At 39.2% G+C, this 13,616-nt stretch overlaps 1 protein-coding gene across 4 annotated transcripts in view; it reads left to right on the top strand.

Annotated features, from left to right (window-relative positions):
* TPK1 (thiamin pyrophosphokinase 1) overlaps window positions 1-13,616 on the top strand; it is a 386,905-nt gene that overhangs the window by 203,042 nt on the left and 170,247 nt on the right. For all 4 annotated transcript variants that reach the window (XM_024250411.3, XM_054559955.2, XM_054559957.2 and 1 more), the window contains one exon: window positions 6,594-6,689. In XM_024250411.3, coding sequence (XP_024106179.1) covers window positions 6,594-6,689 — 96 coding nt within the window. The remainder of the gene's footprint in view (window positions 1-6,593; window positions 6,690-13,616) is intronic.

Genomic DNA, 13,616 nt, shown 5'->3' with positions numbered 1-13,616 from the left:
AAACCTTAAAGTTCCAAAATGATCTACTTTGACCCCATGTCTCATGTCCAGGTCATGCTGATGCAAGAGGTCAGCTTGCACGGCCTTGGGCAGCTCCACCCCTGTGGCTTTGCAGGGTACAGACTAGCCTCACTCTTGGCTGCTTTCACAGGCTGGCGTTGAGTGCCTGCAGCTTTTCCAGGTGGAAGTGCAAGCTGTTGCTGGATCTACCATTCTGGGGTCTAGAGAATGGTGCCCCTCCTCTCACGGCTCTACTAGGCAGTGCCCCAGTCAGGACTCTGTGTGTGCGCTCTGACTCCACATTTCCCGTCTGCACTGCCCTAGCAGAGGTTCTCCAATGACGGCTCTGCCCCTGTAGCAAACTTCTGCCTGGACATTCAGGCATTTCTGTACATCTTCTGAAATCTTGGTTAGAGGTTTCTAAACCTCACTTCTTGACTTCTGTGCACTTTCAGGCCCAACACCATGTGTAAGCTGCCAAGGCTTGGGGCTTGGACCCTCTGAGGCAATGGCCCGAGCTTTATCGTGTCCCCTTTTAGCCACAGCTGGGACTGAAGCAGCTAGGATACAGGCATAATATCCCGAGGCTGCACAGAGCAGGGACACCCTGGGCCCAGTGCATGAAACAATTTTTTTCCTCCTAGGCCACTGGGCTTGTGTTGGGAGGGGCTGCTGTGAAGTTCTCTGACATTCCCTGGAGATATTTTCCCCATTGTCTTTGGATTAACATTCCATTCTTTGTTACTTATGCAAATTTCTGCAGCCCACTTGAATTTCTCCCCCAGAAAATGGGTTTCTCTTTTCTACTGCATAATCGGGCTGTGAATTTTCCAAATTTTTATGCTCTGCTTACTCTTGAATGCTTTGACGCTTAGAAATTTCTTCTGCCAGATATCCTAAGTCATCTCTCTCAAGTTCAAAGTTCCACATATTTCTATGGCAGGGGCAAAATGCCGCCGGTCTCTTTGCTAAAGCATAGCAAGAGTCACCTTTGCTCCAGTTCCCAAGAAGTTCCTCATCTCCATCTGAGACCACCTCAGCCTGGACTACATTGTCCATATCACTATCAGCATTTTGGTCAAAGCCATTCAACAAGTCTCTAGGGAGTTCTAAACTTTCCCACATCTTCCTGTCTTCTTAACCCTCCAAGTCTCTAGGAAGTTCTAAATTTTCACACAATTCCTTGTCTTCTCAGTCCTCCAGATGGTTCCAGCCTCTGCCTGTTACCCAGTTCCAAAGTTGCTTCTACATTTTTAGGCATATTTACAGCAGCACCCTTCTCCTGGTACTTACTGTATTACTGTTCTCACGCTGCTATGAAGAAATACCGAAGACTGGGTAATTTATAGAGGAAAGAGCTTTAATTGACTCACAGTTTTGTGTTGCTGGGGAGGCCTCAGGAAACTTAGAATCACAGCAGATGGCAAAGGATCAACAGGAACTTCATAGGGAGGCGAGATGGAGTAAGTGCAAGCAGAGGAAATGTCAGATGCTTATAAAACCATCAGATCTCATGAGACTCACTCAGTATCATGAGAAGAGAATGGAGGAAACTGCTCCCAAGATTCAATAACTTCCCACCTGGTCCCTCCCACAATACATGGGGATTGTGGGAACTACAATTCAAGATGAGGACACAGCCAAGCCATATCAGAAATGTGTAAGATATGTACAAGTATAAAAAATAATAAACCAAATACTTTTGTAACCACAACCCAACTTAATAAATGCTACCTATACAGTTTAAGACTTCTGTGGCCCTTTCTCATGGTTAAATCTAAAAATTTTTATTCTCTTACATTTCTTAATACTTTAACAAAAGCAACACTAAATCCTATGTAAAGGTAATAAGCACGTTTTTACATTGTGTGTATATATGCAGTTATACTGCCTGTGTGATTCTGTAACTCATGAATGTATCATACATTTATTCTTCTGTTATTTTTGTTGTTGTTCATTCCTTTTTGTCATAGAATAACCCAGTGTTTAAATACGCCACAAGTTTTTTTGTTAATGTAAGGTATGGCAAATGTATATCAGTGATTTTTATTTGGGCTTATCTGATTACTAGTGAAAATCGACATCCTTTCATGTGTATTGGCTTTTTCTGTTTTGCTAGTCTTTAACTTGCCTGTTAAAATATTTTGTGTGTTTGCTTTCATGGCTCACTGCAGCCTCGACCTCCTGGGCTCAAGCAGTTCTCCCACCTCAGCCTCCCAAAGTGTGCACCACCATGTTTGGCTAATTTTTTTGTAGTGATGGGCTTTTGCTGTGTTACCGAGGCTTGTCTCAATTTTCTGCGCTCAAGCAATCCTACAGGTCTATTGGCTTTTTCATGTGTATTGGTGATATGGTTTGACTGTGTCCCCACCAAAATCTCATTTGGAATTCTCACGGGTTGTGGGAGGGACCTGGTGGGAGGTAATTAAATCATGGCGGGCAGGTCTTTCTTGTGCTGTTCTCGTGATAGTGAATAAGTCTCATGAAATCTGATGGTTTTAAAAAGGGGAGTTTTCCTGAACAAGCTCTCTTTGCCTGCTGCCATCCACATAGGAAGTGGCTTGGTCCTCCTTTCCTTCTGCCATGATTATGAGGCCTCCCAAGCCGCATGGAACTGTAAGTCCCATTAAACCTCTTTCTTTCGTAAATTGCCCAGTCTTGGGTATGTCTTTATCAGCAGCATGAAAATGGACTAATACAATTGGCTTTTTCAGGTTTGCTGTTCTTTAACTTGCCTATTAAAATATTTTGCCTATTTTTCCATCCAGTTATTTATTCTTTATAGATTTTTACAAATTCTTTATGTATTCTGGATAGTAACCTTTTGTTTTTAGTTATGTTTGTGGAAAATACCTTCTTTCATTTTGAAGCTTTCTTTTTTTACTTTATGCATATTGTTTATTGATGAAAGAAAGGTCTTAAAAGTAGCTGAATTTGTCAGTTCTTTCTCTTCAGATTTATATTTATTTTTGCACCTTGTTTAAAATATTACCTACTGCAATCATTTTCTTTTCTGTTTTTTTTTTTTTGGTAAATGTTTGAAGACTTTGCTAGTACGTTTTCAAATATGCATCTGTATATATTTCTGTCTTCCCAATTCTGTTCAGATATCTATTTACCAACCATATGGCACAAAGAACACTTTCTTTGTGCCAGTCACTGTTCTAATTCCTAGAAGACAGCTGCGAATCACACAAGCAAATACCTGTGCTTCTGTGGTGCTAATATTCTACTGTTTCATTTTGCCAGTACCCTGTTGTGTTAATTACTTTGTATATCTGAATATCCGGAAAGGCAAGTTCAACTACTGTGTTGTTTTGCAAAATTGCTTTTGCTTTTTTTTGGTCCCTTATTCTTTCATGTAAATCATAATCATTTGTTTGAGTTCCACGAAAAATGTCGTCGACTCAATAGTTGACTTTTCTTATGTTTCTATCCCTGTGAGTCTTTGATACTGTTTCCATGTATATGTGAAAAATTATATTTTAAGACTAATTAGCCAGGTGTGGTGGCTCACACCTATAATCCCAGCACTTTGGGGGGCCAAGGCCATAGGATTGCTTGAGCCCAGGAATTTGAGACCAGCCTGGGTAACATGGCAAAACCCCATCACAAATTAGCCGAGCATGGTGGTGCATGCCTGTAGTCCCAGCTACTTGGGAGGCTGAGGTGGGAGGATTGCTTGAGTCCAGAAGGTCAAGGCTGCAGTGAGCTGTGATTGTGCCATTGCACTCCATCCTATAGGACAGGGGAAGACCCTGTCTCAAAAAGAAAAAACCAAAAAAGCAAAAGTATAATCTGAAAAATGGAGCCACTTGTTGGTTCATAACGTAATACATTGTATCCTAAAAACAATATATTTTATGTAACTGAGAAAAAAATCAAAGAAGTAGTTGAAACAAAAATTCCCACTCACTGGCATCATAAGTCTATGTTTTGTGCATTTCTTTTAGGAAACTAACATTACAAACTACTTATTAGAAAGTCATATACTTCTTACTTTGCTAAATTTCATGACTTTAATATCTTCTCAGTCCTTGGATAGTGAGTATGAGGGTTGTCTTTTTTTTTATCATATCAGTGGAATTTTTCACAGCACCTCAGTGCTTCTGATGCTAGGAAATTGGGCTTTATTCTATATAAAAATAATCATAAAAATATATAGTAGGTGAGTATCGCTTGATACCTTATAGTATTTCTACATTATTCCTTGTTTGCAGGATCTTGGTAGTTTCTCATCTTTACCTTTCTGTTTCTCCTCTCTTAGATCTTAATATGTTACCCTAAGACCCAGAAAACAGTGAACACATCCTTAGTTGGCCACAGGCCTGTTATTGCACTTTGGTTAAGATTTTGTTTTTCAGTTCTCCTTTCTAACTGTTGGATGCTGCCCTGTTATTAGAGCTATTTCCACTTCTAGTGAGTTCATTCTCAGTCTGTAATGAGATTAGAACCATTTCAACTTGTGAATGGCTGCTGTTTAGCAGTTAAACACCTTCAACGAGTTTAATAGAAATTCTTGGTTTAGATTCAGTCTGATTTTCTCAGTGCTAATAATCTCTCTCCATGTCCTGAGCCAAGGATTTCTATGTGTTTATTGTAAATGATGAGGTAAAGTAAGATATTCCCGCCTTGCTCATATGTTTCAAGTAGCTTTTCTTTTATGGTATCCTTCTTGTGAAACTAACTCTAGAGATGTTATATGACGTTTTTCAATCAGCTATCTCAGAACTTGTTTTACTTTGTGAGAGTAAAGAAATAGGATTTCTAGTCATGGCTTTGCTGCTAATTACCAACTAGCTGTCCAGTTGTCAACAAGTCAGTTTTGATCTCTTGTTTTTATTTTCTTAATCTACAAAATGTTGCGGTGTTACTAGCTAGATTACTTCCTGGGTTTTGTTTAACTGTCATTTTCCCCATGCCTTTCTGTGTGGATTCTGTGAAGGTAGATAGTAATCTATTAATCATCCATTATGTTGTAGTTTCTATTTGCCATTTAAATTTTATTTCCTTTTTGGTGAGTATGTCTATTGTTAGCATTTAAAAGAGGAAGACAACTTTCGTTGTCATTTATGGTATATTTAGCAATAAGATACTGCACGATTGTACCCCCTAGCCAGTGTACATTTTTATAAGTGTATTTGTAAAAATCCATTTTCTTCCTCAAGAATATTATTTAAACATTTATTGAACATTTACTATGCAACAAACTGGTGCCTGGCACTGGAAACAATAATGAATGAACCTGCCCTTGAGGAACTTTCAGTGTAATGATTTTTGGTTTGGTGGCAGTCTGCTCTGTTCAACCATGCTAATATTCCTGTATGCCCTGCCACATGCTTCTATCTTCCTTTTTAGGAGTGTTAACCTGAGAAGGGTCACTTCTTTATGTCCTTGCTTGGTGATTATAGTAAATGTCAATGTTCTTTTAGGGTCAAGAAAGTATATGTCGATGATCTTGTAAAGATGACATATACATCTTTTAGAGCATAATGTATTGCTGAATGATGAGAAATTAATTTTTTCATTGGTCACTATATTGTAGGACAGTCATAAATGAATGAAGCACAGGTTGAGCTTGACACATTTAAAGAGACCTTGAAGTAAAAGAAGAACCTTTAAATCTACCGAGAATGGTTCTTAGAATAATTTAAGAGGCAGTATGGGTGTTTTGTATCCTTGAAAACTCTTTGAATGGCAACTTTATATACTAGATTATATTTAACTTTCCCTTACTCAGCTGTTTGTCAGAGTCCAAGAATTGTTTTATTCCTGAATTAAGAAGTCTGAAGTCCCATCGTGCTCACTTTTGTGTACCTTTGCCTCTGTATGACATTAGAGGAAAAGGTGTCATTTCAAAAATATGGTCTCTTTAGCCATCCAAGTTCACTAGTGCCAACAAACTGGCACTTTTGTGGCTTCATACTTATAAATATATTTCAGTGTTTTTCACTGGATAAGTTATCTTATAGAGAAGGCAAAGAACTTATAAATTCATTTCATGATGTCCAAAAGATAATCCAGGAGACATATTTACACAGGCATAGCTCCTTGTTCTGTGTCTTACAAGGGAGAAAGAGGCTTTCATCAAATAATATTATAGGACAGCTGTCTTGGTTTTACTTAAAATGTAAAGTTTTATTATTACTTCAATATTCATATTAGTTTTTTCATTCATGTAAACTTGTCATTTCTGCTTAAAGAACTTCAAAGTTTCATCAAAATAGTTTCATTTTAATTTCAGGCAGTTGAGAATATAATTTATTATACATGTATCAAAGTCCTTACGTTAATCGTGAATGTCATCACATCAGTATTTTTTAAAGACCCATTAATGTAGTATAATCTATACTTTCTTAAATAAAACGATTGTCATAATCAGTCCATTATTGTAACACTCTAATACCATTCCTGAAACATCCCATGATGTGAAATAAAAAAGATAATGATAATGATTCTAATGATATGGGAATAGTAAAGGCATAATAGGATATGTCTATTGATACCTTATCTTTACTTTTGTAACTCTTGATCTTGTTCATAAAGGTAAAATTACTACTTATTCTTACCTTTTCTTTTACTTTAATACATAGGGATGTGAGCTCATTTCAACTCCTGATCAAGACCACACTGACTTTACTAAGTGCCTTAAAATGCTCCAAAAGAAGATAGAAGAAAAAGACTTGAAGGTAATATATGCATGTATTTGGTGGTTATTCCAAGGATGTGAAAAAAATTTGTGTCTGTTTTTTCACTCAGCTGAAATGGATATTTACTTTTGTGCTGGGTTTTTTTTTTTTTTAATTGCTGTCAGGTTTTTTTTCTCCTGTATAGCAGATAAATCTGCACTTAGCTGCCAAACATTAACATGTGCACTTAAACCAGGGGACACAAATGTAAACATCTTACAGTGGCATGGTAATAAAATGGGTGAACTGGACCGCGTGTCAAGTAATCAAAACTGGGAACTCATTCTTGCCTGAAAGCGACTAGCTACTATTTGTCTCTAGTTGATTGTTGCCATGAAGAGCTATATGTATTTTTGGACTGTGTCTATTTGCATATTATATAGGCAAAACGATTTGGCCCCTGGGCTATAATTGCAAATTTTTATTTAAACGAATATCAGCTTTTTTTAAGCCAGAGAAGAGTCTACTGCTTTGCATTATGTGCTCTTTAAGGTATTCAATACTGATTTTCACCTAGCATCCAAATGTTTAGTTGCATTAATTAGTTAGTACACAAGCTTATACTTTATTGTTTGATACCTGTTGAATGGTATGCAAAGTTTTTTTAAGACTGTGTTTAATGAAGGGCTACAAAATTAAACCTGAAGCAATGAATGACAATTGACCTTTTTTCCCCCCCACTAGGAGGGGCGATAAGTTTTAAGCTGAGATGAATGATCAGTTGTGTAATTTTAAACCAAGAAAAGTAGGAAAACACCCTTGTATATTAGAACGATTTTGATAGTACAAGTAACAGAAAACACATGTCAACCTGCTCTCAATAACCAAGGGATATAGGGCAGTCTTGAGACAGAGCTCAATCAGAACTCATGCCCTTTTTCTTTTATTTATCTTGGCTCCACTTTATAGGTTTTGTTTTCACTCTAGCTTCCTTGATTGTCTCCATCTGCCACCTGCAGTAACATTTTACCCTTCACATGTAGGGGGATTAAGGCATAGAGCTGGGGAGATACATCACTTCCCACCATCATCGGACTTAACCCTTAAGATCTCTCGATTAAACCACTCTTGCTTTTGGCAAAGGAGAAGGAGAGAATCCTGATTGTCTTGGGCTGCAGCCAGGTGTGGGATCAATCCACGTGGCTTATATATTCAAACTACATGGCTAATACATATTTGGCTGGATGGGATAGCTATCAGAGTGGCAGCTCTAACAAAAATTTACTCTCTAGCAAAAGTTTGTTAAAGATACACTGTAGCATATATTTACTAAGTTGCAGTAAGTAGTAAATTCTTTTCTCCCTTTGAAATAAAACCTTGCTAACTATCACAATTGGCAAGTAGCTCAGCCTGCAAACTCAAACAAAAATAATTGAGTGAACATTTCTCATCTCTGATGTAGCTTTGCTGATCTATATCAAATGTATTGTGCTATTTCCAGCAGTAAATTGATATAATTAAATATTTGTTTAACGAAAGCAGAAAACAGCAAATCGAGTTATTTATTTCATCCAGATATCACTGATTTGGTGTTTCTTAGGAAAACCAATGTAAATATTCACAGCTGTCTTTTGTTTTTCCCATCACCTCCACTGATATGATTAAAAGCTAAGATGCAATTATGTGAGTCTAATGAGTTGTGTCTAATCAATAGTATCAGTAATACAGTATTCTGTCGTTGAGCCTTGAAACAAATCATCATATCTTAAACTCAACAAGGCCCAAATCTAGAGAGAACCGCAAACTGGGAGAGGAGGGTATGATCTGCAAACAAATCTGACAGTCTTGGCCAATCTGGTGGGGAGTCTTGAAGCAAGAGTAGCTGTTAGAGGACCCCCGCATTGGGTAGAAATAGCAACAACCTTGTACTCCAGCTGTGCTTGGTCACAGACTAGAGGGTGCTCATGAGGAGGGTGGGCTTGGCTCAGAGGTTGCCAGGGAAGAGTACAGACTTGGTGGCTGTGATGTGCTGCCTCCTGAAGGGGTTGCAGCGGGGGGTGATGAGGGATGACTGGCCTCCACACAGCCTAACAGTGAGTTCTTTTTTGAAGAGCAATGCAGTGGTACACTGCCTGTGCTGTCTCACACCCTGACGTGCTTTGGGCCCAGTGCATCCTCCAGCTCCATCCTACACCAGCGTTTCTCCTTGTTCCTAAACTATGCTGTATTTTCTCCTCTCTCCTGCTTTAACGTGTTTTTGCATATGTTGCCCCCTCTGCTTGGAATCTTATTTTTCCTTTTCTTTATCTAGACCATGCATGCTAGAGAGTTTCTTTTTTTGAGGTCTGATACATTTATTTATTTTTATATATTTTTTATTTCAACGGGTTTTGGGGTACATGTGGTTTTTGGTTACATGGATGAATTGTACATTGTTGAAGTCTGAGAGTTGAGTGCACCTGTTACCCCAGTGTAGTGTACATTGTACCCAATAGGTAGTTTTTCATCCCTCAACCCCATCCCACCCTCTGCTCTTCTGAGTCTTTGGTATCCGTTGTATCACTATGCCTATGCACACCCATAGGCTAGCTCCCACTTGTAAGTGAGAAAATGCAGTATTTGGTTTTCCATTTCTGAGTTACTTCACTTAGAATAGTGGGCATGGCAGAGTTTGACTGGCTGTCCTTAACTATCACTCTAGGTTAGGTTTAGCTACTCTACATTTCCATACCCTCCTTTATTTTTCCTTTAGGGTATTCTGAACAATTTTGATCATTTTACTAATTATTTCTAATTGTTTCCCTAAAGTCATTCTTGCCAGCTTGACTGTACAGCCCATGAAGCTGAGCTCAGGTTTGCTTGTTCATAACTTGACAGCAGTACTTTGCATATAAGAAGTACTCCTTGAAAGTTTGGTACGTTTTATGCACTACAAGAACACAGAGGAGAGTGGAACATAACACAGTTAGGAAACAGGCTTTTTAGAGAAGGCTGAGACATAATAAACAAAGGAGGTAGACAGTGCATTAGTCCATTTTGCGTTGCTATAAAGTAATACCTGAGGCTGGGTAATTTATAAAGGTAAGAGTTGTATTTGGCATATACTTATGCTAGCTGTACAAGCATGACATCAGAATCTATTTGGCTTCTCATGACCCCTCAGGAAGCTTTTACTCATGGCAAAGGTGAAGGGGCAGCAGGCCTGTCACATGGCAAGAAGGGAGCAAGAAAGATGCCAGGCTCTTCATAAGAACCAGTTCTCTTGGCCGGGCACGGTGGCTTACACCTGTAATCCCAGCACTTTGGGAGGCCGTGGCAGGCAGATCACGAGGTTGGGAGATCGAGATCATCCTGACTAACATGGTGAAACCCCATCTCTACTAAAAATAAAAAAATTAGCTGGGGTGATGGCACACACCTGTAGTCCCAGCTACTTTGGGAGGCTGAGGTGGGAGAATCACTTGTACCCAGGAGGCAGAGTGCCAGGTCCAACCCACAGACCCTGACCCAGCGACGGATGAAAGACATACACTGACACAGATATTTTGCCTGTCAGTGGGGCTAAGGGGCTCTGCTCCCTGAGTCTGCAGCTTCAGCCTCAATAAGATGGCAAAGTTCACATTTATTTAGTACAGATTAAATGACAGAGTTATCGAGTAAACACCACTAGAGGGTAATTAACATTGTCGACCTCCTGAGTAAAGAGCAGTCATGAGCCTGCAGATGGTCAAAGGTTGGTCTTAGGACCACATGAGTAAACAAGCTATTTAGATAAACTCCTTTACATTCCTATGTATCTGTGCCCTAAGCTTTTAAGAGAATTGAGTTGCCTTCAGCCAAATCCTTTACTGAAGCTATGCAAACCTGCTGGCCTTCCAAGAAGGTTTGTGTCTATTTCCTATAACTTTATAATTTCTCCCACCACCCTGACAGATCCCCTACAGTGGGGGTTGCAGTGAGCTGAGATCGCAACACTGCCCTCCAGCCTGGGCAACAGAGCAAGACTCTGTCTCAAAAAAAAAGAACCAGTTCTCTTGTGAACTAATAGAGTGAGAACTTACTCATTAGCACAAAGGTGGCACCTAGCCATTGATAAGGGATCCACTCCCATCACCCAAACACCTCCCACCAAGCTCCACTTCAGAAATTGGGGATCACATTTCAACATGAGATTTGGAGGGGACAAACATCCAGACTATATCAGACAGCAAAGGGGAGAAGAGTGTTTCAATAAGTACTTTAGTGCACACAGAGCGTGTATAGCACTTTGTAGGAGTGGGCACAACTCTTATCTCCATCCTTGTAGGGTCATGACTGGGCCTTGAGAATTCAGTTGACCTAAGATAGATGAAGAAGAGCAAAGCATAAAATTTTATTTCATACAAATTTTACACTGCATGGGAGCCCTCGTAAAGAAGTGAAGACCCAGAGAAGCACTTAAAGCCTGTTACTTTGTATACTAGATTGGACAAAGAATAGTACGTTGTGAAGAAGCATCTAACTTAATGTGCGGAGGCTTGAAAGATAAGAGTTATTTTATTATTTTTTTTTATTATACTTTAAGTTCTAGGGTAGATGTGCACAATGTGCAGATTTGTTACATATGTATACATGTGCCATGTTGGTGTGCTGCACCCATTAACTCGTCATTTACATTAGGTATATCTCCTAATGCAATCCCTCCCCCCTCCCCCCATCCCACAACAGGCCCCGGTGTGTGGAGTTCCCCACCCTGTGTCCAAGTGTTCTCTTTGTTCAGTTCCCACCTATGAGTGAGAACATGCGGTGTTTGGTTTTCTGTCCTCGCGATAGTTTGCTGAGAATGATGGTTTCCAGCTTCATCCATGTCCCTACAAAGCACATGAACTCATCCTTTTTTATGGCTGCATAGTATTGCATGGTGTATATGTGCCACATTTTCTTAATCCAGTCTATCATTGATGGACATTTGGGTTGGTTCCAAGTCTTTGCTGTTGTGAATAGTGCTGCAGTAAACATACGTGTGCATGTGTCTTGATAGCAGCATGATTTATAGTCCTTTGGGTGTATACCCAGTAATGGGATGGCTGGGTCAAATGGTATTTCTAGTTCTAGATCCTTGAGGAATTGCCACACTGTCTTCCACACTGGTTGAACTAGTTTACAGTTGCACCAACAGTGTAAAAGTGTTCCTGTTTCTCCACATCCTCTCCAGCACCTGTTGTTTCCTGACTTTTTAATGATTGCCATTCTAACTGGTATGAGATGGTATCTCGTTGTCGTTTTGATTTGCATTTCTCTGATGGCCAGTGATGATGAGCATTTTTTCATGTATCTGTTGGCTGCATAAATGTCTTCTTTTGAGAAGTGTCTGTTCAAATCCTTGGCCCACTTTTTGATGGGGTTGTTTGATTTTTTCTTGTAAATTTGTTTAAGTTCTTTGTATATCCTGGATATTAGCCCTTTGTCAGATGAGTAGATTGCAGAAATGTTCTCCCATTTTGTAGGTTGCCTGTTCACTCTGATGGTAGTTTCTTTTGCTGTGCAGAAGCTCTTTAGTGTAATTAGATCACGTTTCTCAATTTTGACTTTGTTGCTGTTACTTTTTGTGTTTTAGACATGAAATCCTTGCCCCATGCCTATGTACTGAATGGTAATGCCTAGGTTTTCTTCTAGGGTTTTTATGGTTTTAGGTCTGACATTTAAGTCTTGAATCCATCTTGAATTAATTTTTATATAAGGTGTAAGGAAGGGATCCAGTTTCAGCTTTCTACATATGGCTAGCCAGTTTTCCCAGCACCATTTATTAAATAGGGAATCCTTTCCCCATTTCTTGTTTCTGTCAGGTTTGTTAAAGATCAGATGGTTGTAGATGTGTGGTATTATTTCTGAGGGCTCTGTTCTGTTCCATTGGTCTATATCTCTGTTTTGGTATCAGTACCATGCTGTTTTGGTTACTGTAGCCTTGTAGTATAGTTTGAAGTCAGGTAGCATGATGCCTCCAGCTTTGTTTTTTTGACTTAGGATTGACTTGGCAATGCGGGCTCTTTTTTGGTTCCATATGAACTTCAAAGTAGTTTTTTCCAATTCTGTGAAGAAAGTCATTGGTAGCTTGATGGGGATGGCATTGAATCTATAAATTACCTTGGGCAGTATGGCCATTTTCACGATATTGATTCTTCCTACCCATGAGCATGGAATGTTCTTCCATTTGTTTGTGTCCTCTTCTATTTTGTTGAGCAGTGGTTTGTAATTCTCCTTGAAGAGGTCCTTCACATCCCTTGTAAGTTGCATTCCTAGGTATTTTATTCTCTTTGAAGCAATTGTGAATGGGAGTTCACTCATGATTTGGCTCTCTGTTTGTCTGTTATTGGTGTATAGGAATGCTTGTGATTTTTGCACATTGATTTTGCATCTTGAGACTTTGCTGAAGTTGCTTTTCAGCTTAAGGAGATTTTGGGCTGAGATGATGGGGTTTTCTAAATATACAATCATGTCATCTGCAAACAAGGTCAGTTTGACTTCCTCTTTTCCTAATTGAATACCCTTTATTTCTTTCTCCTGCCTGACTGCCCTGGCCAGAACTTCCAACACTCTGTTGAATAGGAGTGGTGAGAGAGGGCATCCCTGTCTTGTGCCAGTTTTCAAAGGGAATACTTCCAGTTTTTGCCCATTCAGTTTGATATTGGCTGTGGGTTTGTTATAAATAGCTCTTATTATTTTGAGATACGTCCCATCAATACCTAATTTATTGAGAGTTTTTAGCATGAAGGGCTGTTGAATTTTGTCAAAGGCCTTTTCTGCGTCTATTGAGATAATCATGTGGTTTTTGTCTTTGATTCTGTTTGTATGATGGATTACATTTATTGATTTGCATATGTTGAACCAGCCTTGCATCCCAGGGATGAAGCCTACTTGATCATAGTGGATAAGCTTTTTGATGTGCTGCTGGATTAGGTTTGCCCGTATTTTATTGAGGATTTTTGCATTGATGTTCATCAGGGATAT

This window comes from Pongo abelii, chromosome 6 (assembly GCF_028885655.2).
Source record: "Pongo abelii isolate AG06213 chromosome 6, NHGRI_mPonAbe1-v2.0_pri, whole genome shotgun sequence".
Classification (NCBI taxonomy): Eukaryota; Metazoa; Chordata; class Mammalia; order Primates; family Hominidae; genus Pongo; species Pongo abelii.
The sequence above is the reverse complement of the archived record's forward strand: the minus strand, read 5'-3'. Positions and strand labels throughout refer to the sequence as shown.